The 21,755-nt window shown below is 51.7% G+C and overlaps 1 protein-coding gene across 1 annotated transcript in view; it reads right to left on the bottom strand.

Moving 5' to 3' along the window:
- PHRF1 (PHD and ring finger domains 1) overlaps positions 1-21,755 on the bottom strand; it is a 149,379-nt gene that overhangs the window by 111,124 nt on the left and 16,500 nt on the right. Inside the window, exons 3-6 of the mRNA XM_075326849.1 lie at positions 20,594-20,677; positions 19,874-20,124; positions 12,024-12,107; positions 11,760-11,878 (exon numbers count right to left, since the gene is read on the bottom strand). Of these exons, the coding sequence (XP_075182964.1) occupies positions 11,760-11,878; positions 12,024-12,107; positions 19,874-20,124; positions 20,594-20,677 (538 nt within the window). The remainder of the gene's footprint in view (positions 1-11,759; positions 11,879-12,023; positions 12,108-19,873; positions 20,125-20,593; positions 20,678-21,755) is intronic.

The raw sequence follows: 21,755 nt of genomic DNA, 5'->3' as shown, positions 1-21,755 counted from the left end.
GTGAAAAAACGGCCGCCTGTCATCCGACCACCGCCCGCGTGAATGAGGCCTAGGGGTGAAGATCATGCTTCTGATTCTTCTGGGGAAAGTTCTGCAACAGCCCAGTCAGATACATTGATTTTCAGTTGCAGAAATTTCTGCAACAAAAATATGCTGCTGGTTGCAGAACAAAGGGTTTTAATACTTTTTACACATTTTTTTCTGGGCCATGAAATGTAACGATGTTACTGATTTTTTTTATTTATTTATTATTTTTTGTTAAAACTGGGGAAAATCCTCAGAAGTCTTTGTTCTCACAAAGTCCAAGTGAAAGAGGCAGAAGCTTTGGGAGGCCTGATGGAGTGTGGACAGGATGTGCAGACAGTAATAAGCTCAGTGGCTTGGGTTGTGATGAGTCTCTCCTGATTGCTGCACTATGCACAGCCAGTGATAGAGCGATGTAATGAATGAAGGTCCCTGCCTCTGCATAGTACAAGTTACATGACAAACTCATCACAACTGCTGCGCTCTGCACGGTCAGGAGCAACAGGCAAAGAAGCTGCTGCCTGTTCATGGTCTCCGCTCCCAGCTCTAAGGCTATGTGCCCACGCTGCGGATTTACCGCGGATTTTGCCACGGATTTGCCGCGGATTTCCCGAAAATCTGCAGCAGCGGCACTTCCAAGCCATTTCAATGGCATTTTGGAAATGCTGTGTCCATGCTGCGGATTTTTCCGCGGCGGATTTGCCGCGGATTTTGATCCGGAAAAATCTGCAGCATGTCAATTATTGTTGCGGATTTTGGGTATAGAATGGGGGAAAAAAAAAAAAAAAATCCGCATCAAAATCCGCGGGTGCGGATTTGCCGCGAAAGTCGCGGATTTTCATGCAGAAAAATCCGCAGGTACATTCTACTGTGGACACATAGCCTAAGAAGAGAAGGAGAGACTAGGACCTGGGGAACGAAGGACATGAGGGAAGAGAGCCAGGACCTGGGGAACAGAGGACATGAGGGAAGAGAGCCAGGACCTGGGGAACAGAGGACATGAGGGAAGAGAGCCAGGACCTGGGGAACAGAGGACATGAGGGAAGAGAGCCAGGACCTGGGGAACAGAGGACATGAGGGAAGAGAGCCAGGACCTGGGGAACGAAGGACATGAGGGAAGAGAGCCAGGACCTGGGGAACGAAGGACATGAGGGAAGAGAGCCAGGACCTGGGGAACGAAGGACATGAGGGAAGAGAGCCAGGACCTGGGAACCGAAGGACATGAGGGAAGAGAGCCAGGACCTGGGAACCGAAGGACATGAGAAAGGAAAGGCCAAGATCCGGGGAACGGAAGACATGAGGGAGGACAAGCCAGGAGCTGGGGAATGGAAGACATGAGAAAGGAAAGTCCAGGATCCGGGGAACGGAAGACATGAGAAAGGAAAGTCCAGGATCCGGGGAACGGAAGACATGAGAAAGGAAAGTCCAGGATCCGGGGAACGGAAGACATGAGAAAGGAAAGTCCAGGATCCGGGGAACGGAAGACATGAGAAAGGAAAGGCCAGGATCCGGGGAACGGAAGACCTGAGAAAGGAAAGGCCAGGACCTGGGGAACGGAAGACATGAGAAAGGAAAGGCCAGGATCCGGGGAACGGAAGACATGAGGGAGGACGGGCCAGGAGCTGGGGAATGGAAGACATGAGGGAGGAGAGGCCAGGAACCGGAGAACGGAAAACATGAGGGAGGAGAGGTCAGGAGCTGGAGAATGGAGGAGAGGCAAGGAACTGGGGAACAGAAAACATGAGGGAACAGAGGTCAGGAGCTGGGGAACGGAGGACATAAGGGAGGAGAGCCAGGAACCAGGCCAGGAGCATTAGACCGCTACCAGCGGGAGACGCAGGGACATGCAAGAGCTGGTTCAGTTCAGCAGGCAGCGGCTTCCTTGTCCTCTCACAGCACTGTAGTTGTGAGGAGTATGTCATCTGACTACTGCATAGCAAGGCCGAGATCTTAGTCACTGCCTATGCACAGTGCAGCAATCAGAGGACAAACTCCTCACAATTCCTGCGCTCTGCACAGCCAGCACCGAGTGAGAGGACAAGGAAGCCGCTGTCTTATTTGCAGATTCGTTTCCACTGCAAGGACGGCGGGCTGGAGGGTGTAATGTTCATCATAGCTGCTGCGGCAGGTGACAGGGGGAGACGCCCTGCCCGGGTGATGTGCTGGGAACGTCACTATGTACACAGGGACTTCAGACTCCCAGCACATGCCGCTGTAGGAGATCCTGACCCGCGCAGAGGACTACATAGCGGAGGCGGCCATTTCACAGATAGAGAGGAAACTGGGCATATTCAGCCAGCAGAAGAGTGTTAGCTGGACGGAGAGTGCGGCCAGTAGTACTAACACTAGGGGGCGCCATATTAAACAGCTTTTAAATGGGGCATCATATTTAATACATTTAAATTACAAAAATATCTCGTTTACAAGAAAACTGCAGCGATAACAGTAAATTGTATTGTGGCACAACCCCTTTAATTTCATGTATTTGGGGCTAAAAGTCACTTTAGCAATTGACTTATTAAAAATTAGGACTTTACAAGTCTTTTTTTCCTGTAGATTCAACTTTAAAAGAAATCTGCCAGAAGGTTTTAGCTATTTAATCTGAGAGAAGCATAATATAGGGCACTAGAGCCTGATTCCAGGGAGGTGTCACTTACTAGAATGTGTGCTGTAGTGTCAAAACAATCATTGTTTTATTAGCAGGAGATTATCACTGCAGGACATATTTTTTTTTTTAAGTGCACAAGCTAATCTGTGTAACCCCGCCCCCCCACCAGATTGGCAGCTTGCTGACAATTCACCGTATGCAGGAAGCTGCCTGTCAGGGGTGTGGGCGGGGTTATACATGGCCCAGAAGTCTTAGTTTTGCTACATCTATATCAGAAAAAACAGGGATTGTATGAAAACGGTACCAAGCAGCCCAGTAAGTGATACAGCCTTCGGTTTTCCTTCCCTGTGTTATGCTGCTCTCAGATTATATAGCAAAAACCTGCTGACGGATAAACCCCTAAGTACTGGATTATGGGCTGCACTATGTGGTCTCAGAAAAATAATGGCATGGAAGTGAAGGATCAAATACTAATGAAGGAAGAGAGCTTGTCACGGAAGGAGGTGGGAAAGTCACATCGGTGCAAGAAGAAAAAATTTACATCAAGTTTGAAAAAGAATTAAAAAGGAGTAAACGTCCTTATAATTTATATTTCATAAATTAATAGTACACAAGAAAATAAGCAATATTGTAAAGTATCTTTAAATCAGAGAAATCCGCTTCCTCCTCCTCCTGGACTGATCTTTCACTTTCAATCTATGGTTAAAGTCTGTATTCAGTGAAGACAAGATTTTCCCATTAATGAGATAAGAGATGACAGTTGGTGCTTTTAACATTCTATGGAGGAGGTAGAAATTCTGCTGAAAGTTCATCTGAGATGAATGACGGAACTTTACGAGCACCAACTGTCAGCTCAGAAATGAGAGCATCTGTATTCATTGCAGACACATTTTACCCATGAATAAAGAATTTTGAGAATGAAAAACCCCCATTAGCAGGAACCAACATGACCTGAAACCTGGGGAAGAATACCAGCGAGACCACAGGCAATGAGAACTGACCCCGGGGCAGGATAACTAGGCACAGGGTGGGAACGGTGTCTCCCAATGTATTTAAGAAAAAAAAAAAAGATTTTATGTTAAAAGTAAAAAATTCCACTCATCTCTTTAAAGGGAACCTGTCATCAGTTTTTTTCTCTATTAAACCAGAAATATCCCCTTCTGCAGCTCCTGGGCTGCATTCTATGAAGGTGCACCTTGTTGCTGGCCCCCCTTGCAGACCCCTAAAACAACTTTATAAAATCTGTGTCCTATGCAAATGAGTTTGGTTGGCCAGATGGGCGGGCTCTAATTTCGGCTCCTGTCCCCCCTCCTGCCACTGTTCGCCGTCCCCAGGCATGGTTTACATGGATGACGCTGCCCCCGTCTTTGTGCATGCTACTGGAGTCTTGCGCAGGCGCATTTCGCTGTGCCCCTATCGCGGGGCTGAGCATAAAGATTCCCTCGCGCGAGCGCCGGTGATGTAGTTGCGCAGGCACGAGATTATGGGTGAGTACGAGGATGACGCTGGTGAGGTCATACACAGCGTCGCTCATGATCTCACGCCTGCGCAGCTACATCACCGGCGCTCGCGCGAGGGAATCTCTATGCTCAGCCGCAAGATAGGGGCACAGCGAAATGTGCCTGCGCAAGACTCCAGCAGCATGCACAAAGACGGCGACTGGGGATGGCGAACAGTGGCAGGAGGGGAGACAGGAGCCGAATTTGAACCCGCCCATCTGGCCAACCAAACTCCTTTGCATAGGAAACGGTAAGATTTTATAAAGTTCTTTTAGGGGTCTGCAACAAGGTGCTCCATCCTAGAATGCAGCCCAGAAGCTGCAGAAGGTGATATTTTTGGTTTAAGAAAGGAAAAAAAAGAGAATTTTGTTTACTTACCGTAAATTCTTTTTCTTATAGTTCCGTATTGGGAGACCCAGACATTGGGTGTATAGCTTCTGCCTCCGGAGGACACACAAAGTACTACACTAAAAAGTGTAGCTCCTCCCTCTGAGCCTATACACCCCCTGGAGAACCAGATCTAGCCAGTTTAGTGCAAAAGCTGAAGGAGAATAGCCACCCACAAGTAAAAACAGAGCAAGAACCGGAACAACCGGAGACTCTGTCCACGACAACAGCCGGTGATAACACGCGGAACAAGAAACTGCCAACAGGCAACAGGGAGGGTGCTGGGTCTCCCAATACGGAACTATAAGAAAAAGAATTTACGGTAAGTAAACAAAATTCTCTTTTTCTTTATCGTTCCTATGGGAGACCCAGACATTGGGACGTCTCAAAGCAGTCCATGGGTGGGAGTAAACAGAAAAAATGAGAAGTAGGCAGAGCCTAACTTCACAAATGGGCGACAGCCGCCTGAAGGATGCGTCTGCCCAAGCTCGCATCTGCCGAAGCATGAGCATGCACTTGGTAGTGCTTCGAAAAGGTGTGCAGGCTAGTCCAAGTGGCAGCCTGACAGACTTGCTGAGCCGTAGCCTGGTGCCTGAAAGCCCAAGAGGCACCGACAGCTCTGGTCGAGTGTGCCTTGATCCCCGGCGGGGGAGGCACCCGAGTACACTGGTAGGCATCGGATATGGCCGACCTAATCCAACGGGCTAAGGTCGGCTTAGAAGCAGAGAGGCCCTTACGCCGACCTGTGGTTAGCACAAAAAGAGAGGTGCACCGCCTAAGAGCAGCGGTGCGAGACACATAGATCCGGAGCGCCCGCACCAGATCCAGAGTATGCAACGCTTTTTCAAAGCGATGAACAGGAGCCGGACAAAAGGAAGGCAGGGTAATGTCTTGGTTAAGGTGGAAAGGAGAAACCACCTTAGGGAGAAAGTCCGGAGTCGGACGGAGAACCACCTTGTCTTGATGGAAAATCAAAAAAAGGTGACTCCGAAGAGAGCGCAGCCAAATCAGAGACTCTCCTGAGGGAAGTTATGGCCACTAGAAAGACTACTTTCTGTGAAAGACGAAACAAGGAAACCTCCCTAAGAGGCTCAAAGGGGGGTTTCTGCAAGGCTGTGAGGACCAAATTGAGGTCCCAGGGATCCAAGGGCCGCCGGTAAGGCGGAATGATGTGAGACGCGCCCTGCATGAAGGTGCGGATCTGAGCCAGCCGGGCGATACGCCGCTGGAACAGCACTGACAGAGCCGAGACTTGTCCCTTGAGAGAGTTGAGGGACAGTCCCAGCTGCAGACCGGACAGTAGAGTCGGCAAGGAAAAAGGCCAAGGAGGATGGCCGGAAGAGCGACACCAGGACAGGAAAATTTTCCAAGTCCTGTGATAGATCTTGGCCGAGGAAGACTTCCGGGCCAGAGTCATAGTGGAAATGACTTCAGGAGGAATACCAGAAGCCGTCAAGATCCAGGACTCAAGAGCCACGCCGTCAATCTGAGAGCCGCAGAATTCTGGCGGAAAAACGGACCTTGTGAGAGAAGGTCTAGACAGTCCGGAAGATGCCACGGCATCTCTACCGTCAGATGGAGCAGGTCTGGATACCAAGCTCGCCTGGGCCAGTCCGGAGCAATGAGTATGACCCGACGGCCCTACATTCTGATCTTGCGCAGGACTCTGGGCAAGAGAGCTAGAGGGGGAAACACGTAGGACAGACGAAACTGGGACCAGTCCTGAACCAGAGCGTCCGCTGAGAAGGCCTGAGGATCGTGGGAGCGAGCCACGTAAATCGGAACCTTGTTGTTGTGACAGGATGCCATTAGGTCCACGTCCGGAGTGCCCCACTTGCGGCAGATTGACTGAAACACTGCCGGATGCAGGGACCACTCGCCTCCCAGTTTTCCACGCCTGGGATGTGGACTGCGGATATGGTGGACTTGGAGTCCTCCATCCATTGAAGGATGCGTTGTACCTCCAACATTGCCAAGCGGCTGCGTGTCCCGCCCTGGTGATTGATGTAGGCAACCGCTGTCGCGTTGTCTGACTGGACTCGGATGTGTTTGCCCGCCAATAGGTGGTTAAAAGCTAGGAGAGCCAGGAGCACGGCTCTGGTTTCCAGCACATTGATTGAAAGGGCTGACTCGGACGGAGTCCAAGTGCCCTGAGCTCGGTGGTGGAGACATACCGCTCCCCAGCCGGACAGACTGACATCCGTGGTGAGAATCACCCAGGACGGAGCCAGGAAGGAGCGTCCCTGAGACAGAGAGAGGGGCCGAAGCCACCACTGAAGAGAGCTCCTGGTCTGTGGCGACAGAGTTACCAGCCTGTGCAAGGAGGAAGTCCGCTTGTCCCAACAGCGGAGAATGTCCAGCTGCAGAGGACGCAGATGGAACTGGGCAAAGGGAACAGCCTCCATGGACGCCACCATCTGACCCAGCACCTGCATCAGGTGCCTGATGGAATAACGGCGGGGCCTCAGCAGAGAGCGCACCGCCAGTTGGAGGGACTGCTGTTTGATCAAGGGCAACTTCACAAGTGCCGGCAGAGTCTCGAACTGCATCCCTAGGTACGTGAGCCTCTGGGTCGGAGTCAGAGTGGATTTGGGCAGATTGACCAGCCACCCGAATTGGGCTAGAGTGGCGAGAGTGAGCGAGACACTCCGCTGACAGTCTGCGCTGGATGAAGCCTTGATTAGAAGGTCGTCCAGGTAAGGAATCACTGCCACCCCCTGGAGGTGCAGAACCGCAATCACTGCTGCCATGACCTTGGTAAATACCCGAGGGGCCGTGGCTAACCCGAAGGGGAGAGCCACGAATTGGAAATGTTCCTCTCCGATTGCAAAACGTAGCCAACGCTGGTGAGAAACTGCAATTGGCACATGCAGATAGGCATCTCTGATGTCGATGGATGCCAGGAAATCCCCTTGGGTCATTGAGGTAATGACTGACCGCAGGGATTCCATGCGAAAATGCCGCACCTGAACATGCTTGTTGAGAAGCTTGAGATCCAGGATGGGCCGGAAGGAACCGTCCTTTTTGGGGACTCGGAAGAGATTTGAGTAGAAACCTCTGAACCGTTCCCGGGCGGGAACCGGTACAATTACTCCGTTGGCCTGCAAGGATGCCACGGCCTGAGAGAAGGCGGCGGCATTGGAACAGGGGGGAGTTGACAGAAAAAATCTGTTTGGCGGGCTGGAAGAGAATTCTATCCTGTAGCCGTGGGAGATGACATCCCGCACCCACTGATCGGAGACGTGTTGAAACCACGCGTCGCCAAAGTGGGAGAGCCTGCCACCGACTAAGGACGTTGCTGGCGCGGACAGATAGTCAAGAGGAGGCTGCCTTAGTGGCAGCAGCTCCTGCGGTCTTCTGTGGACGCGCCTTTGTGCGCCAGTTGGATTTTTGGTCCTTGGCTGAGTTAGTGGACGAGGCCGAGGGCTTAGAGGACGACCAGTTGGAGGAACGAAAGGAACGAAACCTCGACTGGTTCCTACCCTGGACAGGTTTCCTGGTTTTGGTTTGTGGCATGGAAGTACTCTTCCCGCCAGTAGCTTCCTTAATAATTTCATCCAGTTGTTCACCGAACAGCCTGGACCCAGCAAATGGGAGCCCAGCAAGGTACTTCTTTGAAGAAGCATCTGCCTTCCACTCTCGAAGCCACAAGATCCGGCGGATAGCGAGGGAATTAGCCGAAGCCACCGCAGTGCGGTGAGAAGCCTCCAGCATGGCAGACATGGCATAGGATGAAAAAGCTGAAGCTTGGGAAGTTAAGGCAACCATTTCGGGCATAGATTCTCTGGCGAGGGAATGCATCTCCTCTAGAGAAGCAGAGATGGCTTTGAGAGCCCACACTGCTGCAAAAGATGGGGAGAACGAGGCCCCTGCCGCCTCATATACAGATTTGGCCAGAAGGTCAACCTGGCGGTCAGTGGAATCCTTAAGAGAGGTGCCATCAGCCACTGATACAACAGTCCGGGCTGAGAGTCTAGACACCGGGGGGGTCTACCTTTGGTGAATGAGCCCACTCCTTGACCACCTCAGGTGGAAAAGGAAAACGGTCATCAGAACCATGCTTTGGGAAGCGTTTGTCAGGACAGGCCCTAGGCTTGGTCACAGCGGCCTGAAAACTGGAGTGGTTAAAGAACACACTCTTTGTCCTCTTAGGCAAGGTAAACTGGTGCTTTTCTGCCAGAGAGGGTTGCTCCTCTGATACTGGCGGATTGAGGTCCAGTACCGAATTAATGGACGCAATCAAATCACTAACATCTGAGTCACCTTCGGACAAATCAATGGGGCACATGGAGGTAGCCTCCGAGCCCCCTGTAAAGGCATCCTCCCCGTCCGGCGAGTCAGCTTCAGAAGCAGAGCCGCGAGACGAGGAAGGGGAGGGAGCCCTACGTCTCCTCTTAGGAGGACGGGGTCTGGGACCATATGAAGAATCCTCTGTGAGCTCCGCTGAGAGAGCCCTAGCAGCAGAGGCGCCCTGAGAAGGGGGCTGATGCATGTTCAGCAACGTCCGGGACAGCTGTCCCATGGAGTCGACAAAAGACTGGGAGATTGACCTAGAGAAGGATTCTACCCAAGCCGGGGGTTCAGCCACCGGAGCCGGAGCAGCCGGAGAGACCACTGGGGGGGCGATTCCAGGCTGAGGCATTGTCAGGTTAGAGCAGGCATCACAATGTGGATATGTGCTCGGTTCAGGCAGTATGAGCTTACATACAGTGCATACTGAGTACAGCCTTGCTCCTTGTGTGAGACATGCTGCTGGAGTGGGGGCTCTGAGCCAGAATGACCCCCAGAGAGTATATAAGAAGGTCCACAACTGGAGGTTGTGGCTTACCAGACCGTTTGTGTGCCCTCCAGATCCCACAGCCCGGACCCCCAAGCAGCTTAGCAGGGATGCTGCAGCCAGCGCTGATCGCAGAGAAAAACGCTGATAAAATGGCGCCGGAGTGAGGAGAGGGGGCGGGACCTGCTCTGAGAGCGGGATCTGGAGGGCCAAGGAGACTTACAGGGGAGGGGACATGTACTCAGAGAGGAGTGTCCCTCCCCTGTGCCGAACGGCCGCTGGGCGGAGCCGCACTGTCCCTCTGCATGATTGACATGCGAGGGCAGTGAAATCGAAAGTAGGCCTCCGGCGAAGCCGGGGCCTATATTTGAGCGATGCGGCCGGCGCGCAGGCACCATCGGCGCGGTTCTCAGGCGACAGCCAGAGAACCGGCCGGAAATGTCAGAAAAGTTACACAGCACACTCTCCCACCATAATAAAGTACAGGGACCCCCAGAATATAAATGTCTCAGGTACTTAGCTTGCTGAGACGCAGGGTTCCAAGTCCCTGGGGATGAGTGCTCCGTCCAGCAGGATCCTGAAGGGCTGCGGATGGAGACCGGTCTCCTGCAAAGCATGGAGAACCGTGCTGGCTCCCACTTCAAGCCAGAGCCCGAGGGATGGTGAAGGAGCACGGCATGTAAGGCTCCAGCCTTGGAATCAACCTTAACAACACCGCCGACAGTGGGGTGAGAAGGGACATGCCGGGAGTCCAGGCTTGGACCCGCTTTTCTTCAAACTCTTTCCAAAAATGAAAAATCAGATGAGAATGCATGTGTGGATGTGTGCCTCCTGAACACAAAGCAATGAACTGACTAGATCTCGTTCTCCAGGGGGTGTATATGCTCAGAGGGAGGAGCTACACTTTTTAGTGTAGTACTTTGTGTGTCCTCCGGAGGCAGAAGTTATACACCCAATGTCTGGGTCTCCCATAGGAACGATAAAGAAACTAAATGACAGGTTCCCTTTAATAGCATGGGGGGCACATGACTGTAGGAACATCTGAAAGCAGTCCCACTGGGTGGGAAAAACAACAGCGGACCATTCTCACCGCTGCAGCACCTTCCGCAATCAGCCAGCATACGCAGAAGCCATGGAGTAGATTTTGTAAAATGTCACACAGGTATGGACAGTCCTAGGTGGCAGCTTTGCAGCAGAGCCCTGACCACCCAGGAGGCACCGACCACCCTGGTGGAATGAGCTGTGACCCAAAGAGGAGGAGAGTTTCCCTTGGACTTCTAGGCTTCCGCGATAGCTGACCTAATCCATTGAGCTTTGGTAGTTTTGGAGGCTGAAAAACCCTTCTGTGGGTTGTTTTGAATCATGAAAAGAGAAGAGGATCGAAAAGCTAAAAAGCTTCTGTAACTGAACGCTAGGTCCTGATGGCTCTAACTAGATCTGGACAATGAAAAGAACACGTCCAGTGATGAAATGGAGATGGACAAAAAAAAAAAAAAAGGAGGGGAAACACAGGGTCATCATTAACGTGGATAGTGGAAACCACCTTTAGAGGAAATGATGGAACAGGCCAAAGGACCTGAAAGGGAGTCCTGGAGGACAGGGCAGCCAACTCAGGCACCCTATGAATGAAGGCTATGGCCACCATGAATGCCACATTCCACGAAAGGATCTTAGAAGAGATGCTATGAACAGGCTCGAAGGGAAACTCATGGAGGGCAGACTGATCCAGACAGAGATCCCAAAGTTCCACCGGGTGCCTGCATGGAGAGGCACAAGAGTGGAAGGGCAACAGGACACCTGTGACCAGATGAATAAGGTCAGAGGACCATACCCGGTGAGGCCAATACAGGAGTTAAGAGGATAGCAGGAAAGCCTTCCATTTGACTTGCTTGAGAACACAATGTAGGAGAGGTAGAGGACGGTAGAGATAGAGAAGATCGAACTCTGCCCATGGAGTGACCAGAACTTCTACCATGAAGGTCCATGAGTCTTGGGACCTGGTCATTCAGATTCTTCAAAAGACCAGAGGCCCTGAGCAGAGTGATGTTGAACACTTCTCGACAGCCAAAGAAACATTGTTTCAGATAGTGTCAAGCCTCCTAGTGGCAGAGAATGGTAACCCACGGTGTGTCCCCAATGGTATTAATGAGAAGGAAGCAGATTTATCTGATAAGATATTACAAAGTTTCTTATTTTCGTATTTACTATTGATTTACAAAAAAAAGAATTGAAGTATGGTTACTAAGGATATCCCAGATGTTGTCACCTGTTCACAAGATAGGTGCCACCGCTAGGTCCTCCACTGATTGTTGAAGACCTGTGTCCCCTGCTCACGCTTGGTCCCCCCCACCCACAGACTCATGAAGAAAGAAAAGCCCAAGGGTCATAGACTTGGCCTCAAACCCAAGGTGTTAGATCCAGGGGAGAACCAGAGAACAAGTCCCACATTGTAGAAGGCACATACCCGGCATCACAGCCATCACACAGCAGCAGACGGTCCTCTCGGTCACTACGCCCACAAACTTCACAGTTTGTAGGGTCCTCCTCTACCAAACTCTCATCTACTTTACTTTGTATTGGGACCTACATCAAAAGCACAGGAAGAGAGAGAAATTATTACTCCAGCGTCTATACGACACATAATTGATGGTTATGGAGAACATAAAAAGCATTATATCCATAAAAGCCAAACATAACAATATCTCTAAGAACAAGGCCATATATTCACCTTTTTCAAGATATCTCCACCATAATGAGCCCTAATATGAATGCATGAAAAGGTGATTCTGTCCACGGGGCAGGAATTGGCATTCTGTAAGGAGAAAGAAGCAGAAAGCAAGGTTAGCAGCGCTGCCTCGATACAGGATAGTAATCTAGATGCATGATTATTTTTTATTAACCCCTTACAGATGAAGGCAATCTTAGTTTTTGTACGGGAAAATGATTTCATGTGCCGTGACAAAATGATTAAAAAAAAAAAAAAAAACAAAAAACAAAAACAATGATTTTTGAGTTTAAGTTTTAGGAAGCAGCCACTGCCATGACATTTTATGCCCTAAACATGAGCAAATGTACATGCAGTGTAAAAGAAGGGAATTTTGTTTACTTACCGTAAATTCCTTTTCTTCTAGCTCCAATTGGGAGACCCAGACAATTGGGTGTATAGCTATTGCCTCCGGAGGCCACACAAAGTATTACACTCAAAAGTGTAAGGCCCCTCCCCTTCTGGCTATACACCCCCAGTGGGATCACTGGCTCATCAGTTTTAGTGCCAAAGCAAGAAGGAGGAAAGCCAATAACAGGTTTAAGGACCAATTCAATCCGAGGAACATCGGAGAACTGAAACCATTCCACATTAACAGCATGTGTACCCGAAAAAACCGAAAAAAACCCCGAGAAAACAGGGCGGGTGCTGGGTCTCCCAATTGGAGCTAGAAGAAAAGGAATTTACGGTAAGTAAACAAAATTCCCTTCTTCTTTGTCGCTCCATTGGGAGACCCAGACAATTGGGATGTCCAAAAGCAATCCCTGGGTGGGTAAAAGAATACCCCATGATAGGGCCGTCAAACGGCCCTCTCCTACAGGTGGCCAACCGCCGCCTGAATGACTTATCTACCTAGGCTGGCGTCTGCCGAAGCGTAGGTATGCATCTGATAATGCCTGGTAAAAGTAAGTAGACTCGACCAGGTGGGTGCCTGACACACCTGCTGAGCCGTAGCCTGGTGCCGTAATGCCCAGGACGCACCCACGGCTCTGGTAGAATGGGCCTTCAGCCCTGAAGGAACCGGAAGCCCAGTAGAACTGTAGGTTTCAAGAATTGGTTCCTCGATCCTCCGAGCCAGGGTGGATCTGGAAGCTTGCGACTCTTTACGCCGACCAGCGACAAGGACAAAGAGTGCATCCGTGTAGAACCTGAGTGCTCTCACCAGATCCAACAGCTGCAAATCTTTCTGAAGTTGGTGGACTGGATGAGGACACAAAGAAGGTGAGGTGATATCTTGATTGAGATGAGAGTGGGATACCACCTTATGGAGAAATCCCGGAATCGGGCGCAGAACTACCTTGTCCTGGTAAAGGACCAGGAAGTAAGATTTGTATGAGAGCGTTACTAGCTCGAAAACTTCTCCTAAGAGCCGTGACCGTACTAGAGAGGCCACTTCCCGTGAAAGGTGGGAAAGGGAAAATCTTTCCTAGGCTCGAAAGGCGGCTTCTTAAGAGCAATTAGAACCTTGTTCAGATCCCAGGGCTCTAACGGCCGCTTGTACGGAGTGCTGAGAAGACAAACTCCCTGCAGGAACGTGCGTACCTGCGGAAGTCGTGCTAGGCGTTTCTGAAAAAATACAGATAGCGCTGAGACTTGTCCCGAGAGGGAGCTGAGCGACAACCCATTTTCCAACCTAGATTGCAGGAAGGAAGGAAACATAGACGATGGAACCGGCTTGGGAGAAACCCCTTGAGCCGAGTACCCAGATAAGAATATCTTCCACATCCTGTGGTCAATCTTGGCGGACGTTGGTATCCTAGTCTGTCCCATGGTGGCAACCACGTCCTGAGATAATCCTGAAGACGCAAGGCTCCAGGACTCAATGCCACACCGTCAGGTTGAGGGTCGCAGAATTCAACTGGAAAAATGGAAAAATGGCCCTTGAGACAGCAAGTCTGATCGGTCTGGTAGTGCCTCCGGTTGGCCCACCGTGAGGTACCACCGATTCGAGTACCACGTCATCCTTGGCCAATGGAGCGACGAGGATGGCGCGGCGGCAGTCGGGCCTGAACTTGCGCAGCACTCTGGGCAACAATGCCAGCGGCGTGACCCATAAGGTAGCTAGAACTGCGACCAATGCTGAACTAAGGCGTTCGCCGCCAGAGATCGAAGATTGTGAGACCGTGCCATGAAGCCGGGACGATGTTGTTGTGCCGTGACGCCATTAGGTCGACGTCCGGCATCTGTCAGCGGCGACAGATCTTGAGGAGACCATACGCCTGCGTCCATACCCTGGCGACTGAGGAAGTCTGCTTCCCAGTCTTCCCCTGGGATGTGAACTGAGGATACGGTGAATGCCGTGCCTTCCACCCACGTCAGAATCTGCCGGATTTCCTGGAAGGCTTGCCGGCTGCGTGTTCTTCCTTGGTGGTAAATGTATGCCACCGCTGTGGAGTTGTCCGATTGAATTCGGATTTGCTTGCTTTCCAGCCACTGCTGGAAGGCTAGTCGAGCAAGATACACTGCTCTGTTTTCCAGAACATTGATCCGAAGGTTGGATTATTTCTGAGTCCAAGTACCTTGAGCCCTGTGGTGGAGAAAAACTGCTCCCCACCCTGATAGACTCACGTCTGTCGTAACTACCACCCAGGATGGGAGTAGGAAGGACCTTGGGAAGTACATGAGGCGTCTCAATGTGTGCGACTGGTCCTTAAAGGAGAGATTGTAGCCTTGTCTGTAGTGAACGCTGTTGATTTAGCGTAAGCTTCACTATCGCTGAGAGAGTATGAAACTCCATACCTAGATATGGTAGCGATTGGGTCAGGGTCGGATCTGACATTGAAAGTTGATGATCCACCCAAAACTCTGGAGAGTCTCCAGCGCAACATACGGGCAGTGTTCCCTAAGAGGGTGCCTTGACCAGGAAATCGTCCAAATACGGGATCACAGAGTGACCTTGAGAGTGCAGAACTGTCACTACTGCTGCCATGAACTTGGCGAAGACCCGTGGGGCTGTCGCCAGCAGGAAGGAAGAGTTACGAACAGAAGGTGTTCGTTTCCTATAACGAAGCGCAGAAACGCTGGTGCTCTGGATCAATCGGCACGTGGAGATAAGCATCCTGTCTATTGATGCTGGGAAACCTCCTTGGGACATTGAGGCGATGACGGAGCGGAGTATTCCATCCAGAACCGCCTGGTGCTCACGAGCTTGTTGAGCCGTTTTAGATCCAGAACGGGACGGAACGACCCGTCCTTTTTTGGCACCCGAAATAAATTGGGGCAAAAACCGTGACCTTGGTCCTGAAGAGAAACGTAGTCACCACTCCTTCTGCCTATAAAGTGCCCATCTTTTGCAGAAGCGCAACGGCTCGGCCGGGAGGTGGAGAAGTTCTGAAGATCGAGTTGGAGGACGAACTAAACTCTATCCTGTACCCGTGAGACAGAATGTCTCTCCCCCAACGGCCATTGACCTATGGCAGTTAAATATCGCCAAGGCGGGAGAGCCTGCTACCGAGCGCGGATGCGAAGAGAGGAGGCTGCAAGTCCTGAGGAAGCCGCCTTGGAAGCGGGTTTTCAGACTGTCTGTTTTGGGCGTGACTGAGCCCGCCACGAATCTGAGCTCCTCTGATCTTTTTGAGTCCTTTTGGACGAGGGGACCCCTGCTCTGTTGGGGTTTGTTTGTCTGGGCTGAGGTAAGGATGAATCTTTACCCTTGGAGTGTTTAATGATTTCATCCAAACGCCCACCAAACAGTCGTTCCGCAGAAAAAAACAAACTGGTTAAGTACTTTTTTGGAAGCAAAATCTGCCTTCCATTCACTTAACGACCAGGGTCTGCGTAAAAACACGGAGTGAGCGGACGCCTCTGTCGTACGGCTCGTAGAGTGTAGGACAGGCGTAATCGCGTAAGACGCAAATGCAAACATTTGAGAGGTTAAGGATGCCACCTGCGGTACAGATGTACGTGTGACTGTGTCCATCTGTGTAAGACAAGCTGAAATGGCTTGGAGTGCCTCTATGGCTGCGAATGCTGGAGCCAACGGCGCGCCTACAGCCTCATAGGTGGATTTCGACCAGAGATCCATCTGTCTGTCAGCGGCATCTGTAAGTGGAACCCCATCTTCCACTGCAATTATGGATCTAGCCACAAGCCTGGAGAGTGGAGGATGTCCCTTGGGACACTGGGTCCAGCCCTTGACCACGTCAGGGGCAGGGATAACGTGTATCTTAAGCCGCTTGGAGAAGCGCTTATCTGAATAAGCGTGGTGTTTTTGGACTATCTCTCTGAAGGCAGAGTGGTCCAGAAAAATACCTAATTTACGCTTGGGATACCTGAAATAGAATTTCTCCTGCCGTACAGCTGGCTCCTTCACAGGAGGAGCTGAGGGAGAAATGACCAACATTCTATTGATGGACGCTATAAGATAATACACTATGGCGTCACCATCAGGTGTACCGAGATTGAGAGCGGTCTCAGGATAAGACTCCTGAGCAGCTATCTCCGCTTCAGCACCCAGAGAGTCCACCTGCGGGACCCTGACCAGTGCGATGAAACTGAGGGCCGCTCAGCGAGCCCGCTTAGGCTGTCTGGGACTGTCGTCCGTGTCAGAGCCGTGACTCTGGGATGCACGTGACCCCCCCGGAGCTGTAATTGTTCACACTGAGGGGGACCATGGATCAATGATTCAACAGTGCTCATGGTGTGAGAGACTTGTCTGGACTGCAAGGCTTCTAGTATCACAGCCATAGTCTCAGAAAATCTGTCAGTAAACACTGCAGACTTCATCCCCAGCCTCTGGATCATTAGCAGAGACTCCGGCTAAGTTGCATACAATGGGGGTGTATGTAACCTGCCGGCCATATAGCCGTACCTGCTGTACCGGCTGCATGGAAAACATGTGCTTCTGCACCTCTGTTTTCCACAGACAGTATGCTGTAATCTCCTCCGCACAATAAGGAGGATATATACAAAAGTACGACCAAAACAGTGCAATGCATAGCGTAGAAGCATATATCTCAATGCACTTCGGCACTAGTGGGGTTAGCACCACAAGTGCTGATTAACGCCTGCTCACAGCGATTGTGTGAACCTCAGAATCCCTGTCAGGGTGTTCCCACACTTGTCTGTTTTATCGCTATAGAAAGAACTGACAATAATGGCTGCCGGCGTCCTGTGTTAGAGAAGGAAGCCGTGGGCGTGCTTGAGAAAGTGCGGGAATCCGGTTTCACAGTGCACACAGTGAGAGGGGTGGAGTATGCAAAACATACTCCAGCTCTCCGGGCTGCCGTGATGTGCAGCGTCACGCCCCTACCCTGACTGGCAGGCCTGTGGGCGTTAACGAACGAACTAGGCCGCAAAAGCCGGGGACTCGATTTATAAGCGCGGCCGCCGTAAAAGCGCGGCCAGCGCGGAAGTCCCCGGCGCACCACAAGTCCCAGCCGCGTCGCAGTCCCAGCGGCCGGCGCGACCGTTCTACATAAGTCTGCCCACTCAGCTAAGCTGAAGTGAGACAATGGCACAAGCGCAGCAGCGCTGATGTCCCCGGCGCACTAACACACCCAGCAATGCTGCGGTGTGCGTGCGAAATGCACGGGGACACAGAGTACCTTGAGGAAGCAGGGCCTGTCCCTGATGTACTCCGCTCCATATCCAGCGTCTTCTCCAGGGGCTGTAGATGGAGCACGGTCTCAGTGCCTGGAGACCGTTAAAATCCCACTTCGCCCAGAGCCCTGTAACAGGGATGGGGAAGGAATCAGCATGTGGGCTCCAGCCTCCGTACCCGCAATGGGTACCTCAACCTTAACAAACACCTCCGACATAAAGTGGGGTGAGAAGGGAGCATGCTGGGGGCCCTAGTATGGGCCCTCTTTTCTTCCATCCGACATAGTCAGCAGCTGCTGCTGACTAAACAGTGGAGCTATGTGTGGATGTCTGACCTCCTTGCACAAAGCATGAAAACTGATGAGCCAGTGATCCCACTGGGGGTGTATAGCCAGAAGGGGAGGGGCCTTACACTTTTGAGTGTAATACTTTGTGTGGCCTCCGGAGGCAATAGCTATACACCCAATTGTCTGGGTCTCCCAATGGAGCGACAAAGAAAAGTATATTATATATGTGAGTGTGAGTGTGAGTGAGTGTGTGTGTGCGCGCCTGTGTGTGTGTGTGTGTGTGTGTGTGTGTGTGTGTGTGTGTGTGTGTGTGTGTGTGTGTGTGTGTGTGTGTGTGTGTGTGTGTGTGTGTGTGTGTGTGTGTGTGTGTGTGTGTGTGTGGTGTTTTCCGAGATTGATGACTGTTTAATTTCTATAAATGGAGCATGTGAATGTGAGGACTTTTCTCTTTTCCGTAGCAGATTGGCATTTTAATCAATACCATTTTGCAAAAAGTAAATTTTATAAAGTTATGGCTGAAAGTGTTGGTACCCTTAAAAAAAAAAAAAGAAAAATTGTTCTAGAAAATGAAATATTTTTCCCAGAAAAGCATTACAATTTTATGTTTTGAAATACACATTTATATCCTGTGTGTAATGTAACTGCACAAAAAAAAAATAAATTTGGACAGAATTACACACACACACACAAAATCTTGCTTGTAACTTAAATCCCCATAGTGAACTGGAATGTGTCTCAGTTTGATCGATTGTTCTTTATGTTGAAATACTTCAATATTGCAGTATCTGGTAAAAAGCCTGGCCCCCTGGGAAGGCCCAGCTGCCGCCTGGCCCCCTGGGAAGGCCCAGCTGCCGCCTGGCCCCCTGGGAAGGCCCAGCTGCCGCCTGGCCCCCCTGGGAAGGCCCAGCTGCCGCCTGGCCCCCTGGGAAGGCCCAGCTGCCGCCTGGCCCCCTGGGAAGGCCCAGCTGCCGCCTGGCCCCCTGGGAAGGCCCAGCTGCCGCCTGGCCCCCTGGGAAGGCCCAGCTGCCGCCTGGCCCCCTGGGAAGGCCCAGCTGCCGCCTGGCCCCCTGGGAAGGCCCAGCTGCCGCCTGGCCCCCTGGGAAGGCCCAGCTGCCGCCTGGCCCCCTGGGAAGGCCCAGCTGCCGCCTGGCCCCCTGGGAAGGCCCAGCTGCCGCCTGGCCCCCTGGGAAGGCCCAGCTGCCGCCTGGCCCCCTGGGAAGGCCCAGCTGCCGCCTGGCCCCCTGGGAAGGCCCAGCTGCCGCCTGGCCCCCTGGGAAGGCCCAGCTGCCGCCTGGCCCCCTGGGAAGGCCCAGCTGCCGCCTGGCCCCCTGGGAAGGCCCAGCTGCCGCCTGGCCCCCTGGGAAGGCCCAGCTGCCGCCTGGCCCCCTGGGAAGGCCCAGCTGCCGCCTGGCCCCCTGGGAAGGCCCAGCTGCCGCCTGGCCCCCTGGGAAGGCCCAGCTGCCGCCTGGCCCCCTGGGAAGGCCCAGCTGCCGCCTGGCCCCCTGGGAAGGCCCAGCTGCCGCCTGGCCCCCTGGGAAGGCCCAGCTGCCGCCTGGCCCCCTGGGAAGGCCCAGCTGCCGCCTGGCCCCCTGGGAAGGCCCAGCTGCCGCCTGGCCCCCTGGGAAGGCCCAGCTGCCGCCTGGCCCCCTGGGAAGGCCCAGCTGCCGCCTGGCCCCCTGGGAAGGCCCAGCTGCCGCCTGGCCCCCTGGGAAGGCCCAGCTGCCGCCTGGCCCCCTGGGAAGGCCCAGCTGCCGCCTGGCCCCCTGGGAAGGCCCAGCTGCCGCCTGGCCCCCTGGGAAGGCCAGCTTCCACCAGGTCATCACAAAAAAAAAAAAAAAAAAATTATCAACATAACAGCGAACCCTGACTGTCATGGCAGCTCATTGATACCAGACATGGATGCATGCGCAAGATTTTATCTATAAAGATTTGTTTCCATTAGGAACATCATAGGCTGAATGTGCTGCGACGCTGCAGATCACTAACCTTTGCCCACTCTAGAATGCAGTCCAGGCAGAAGTAATGGTTACAGTTTTCTGGTGTCCCCACGACCTGGTCTCTGAAACCATTCAGACAGATGGGGCAGTTCTCCCTTTCTTCATCAGAACTCATCGCTTCAGCCAAATCTGTTGCAGATTGTGTGGGATCCACGTTACCCATTGGAAGGTCCTCTTCATCTTCATCATCTTCATCCTCCTCCTCCCCCTCTTCTTCTTCTTCCCCCTCCTCTACTGAATCTAAAAAAAAGCAATAGACAGACACATTGGTCACCTTATGTAATGAAGCGTTCTCCGTGTACATCTATTGCTCATCCCGGCATGTCCCACTCCACAAGGAGAAACCTTACCCCTTAGATCCCAGACTTAAGCCCATCATATAGCCAAAGCCAATCCCATACTTTGCACTGATGAGGAGCAATACCCCGAAACACCGTGTCTGAAAATTGAGAGTCTGGTGTGGCTTTTATCCAAAGTCAAGGCAAGGCTCAATATTGACTTTTAGGATTACTACTTCAAAAAGTGGTGCTAGAGGGCAAGTCCTCCACCTCTCTGAAGGGGCCATATGCATATACAGCCTACTGGCCGGATCGCCTGACCCAAGCCATCTGCCTTATATCTCCACCAAACCCCCATCATCAAAGGTCTTAGTGAATCAGGTCCCACATCTTAAAAGCAATTACTGCTTCATTAGATTGTTAATACTCACCAGAGCCATCTTCCACCTCACCATCTTCTTCATCCATATCATCCTCCCCTTCACTCCCTGATCCATCAGATTCCTCAACATCTTCTGTAACCAAAAGAATACAAATATTAAAAGGCAAATAGGGAGGAAAGCAGCGTGTGCAGCATCTCCTTACCTCTGCACCCTTGGAATATCCGTATTAGATTAGATAGGGAGGACAGCAGTGTGTGCAGCCTATCTAATCTAATACGGATATTCCAAGAGTGCAGAGGTAAGGAGATGCTGCTCACACTGCTGTCCACCCATTCTATCTGATCCAATACTGATATACCAGGGGTGCTGAGGTAAAAAGAGGTTGCTTACACTGCTGCTCAACCTGTCTATATGATCTAATACTTGAGATACAAGGAGTGCTGTGGTAAGAAGAGACTGCTTACACTGCTGCTCACCCTGTCTGTATGATCGAATACTTGAGATACCAGGGGTGCTGAGGTAAGAAAAGGCTGCTCATTCTACTGGCCTCCCTGTCATATCTAACACTGGAGATACCAGAGATGCTGAAGTAAGAAGAGGCTGCTTACACTTCTGGCCTCCCTGTATATCTGATTTAGAACTAGAGATAACAGAGGTGCTGAGGTAAGGAGAGGCTGCTCACACTGCTGTCCACCTATTCTATTTATCCAATTCTGATATACCAGGGGTGCTGAGGTAAGAAGAGGCTGCTCACACTGCTGCCAAAGCTGTCTGTATGATCTAATACTTTAGATACCAGAGGTGCTGAGGTAAGGCCGGTTTCACACATCCGGCATTTCACCACTTTGCCAGATCCGTCACACTCCAGTACAGTGGCATCGCGGCAAGCTCCGGTCACATGCTGTCATGTGACCGGAGCATGCCACGATGCCACTGCACTGTACTGGAGTGTGACAGATCCGGCAAAGCGGCGAAATGCCGGATGTGTGAAACCGGCCAAAGGAAAGACTGATAACACTGCTGCTCACCCTGTCTATATATGATTGAATACTCAAGATACCAGAGGTGCTGAGGTAAGAAGAGGCTAATGATAATGCGGTTCATCTGATCTAATACTGGTCATACGAGGGGTGCTGAAGTATATATTTAAAAAAAAAAAAAATGTCAGCCCATACTGCTGTCTACCCTCTCTGTATGATCTAATACTTAA

This window comes from Anomaloglossus baeobatrachus, chromosome 10 (genome assembly GCF_048569485.1).
Source record: "Anomaloglossus baeobatrachus isolate aAnoBae1 chromosome 10, aAnoBae1.hap1, whole genome shotgun sequence".
Taxonomy (NCBI): Eukaryota; Metazoa; Chordata; class Amphibia; order Anura; family Aromobatidae; genus Anomaloglossus; species Anomaloglossus baeobatrachus.
Note: the sequence above shows the minus strand (reverse complement) of the source record. Positions and strands in the feature narration are given on the sequence as shown.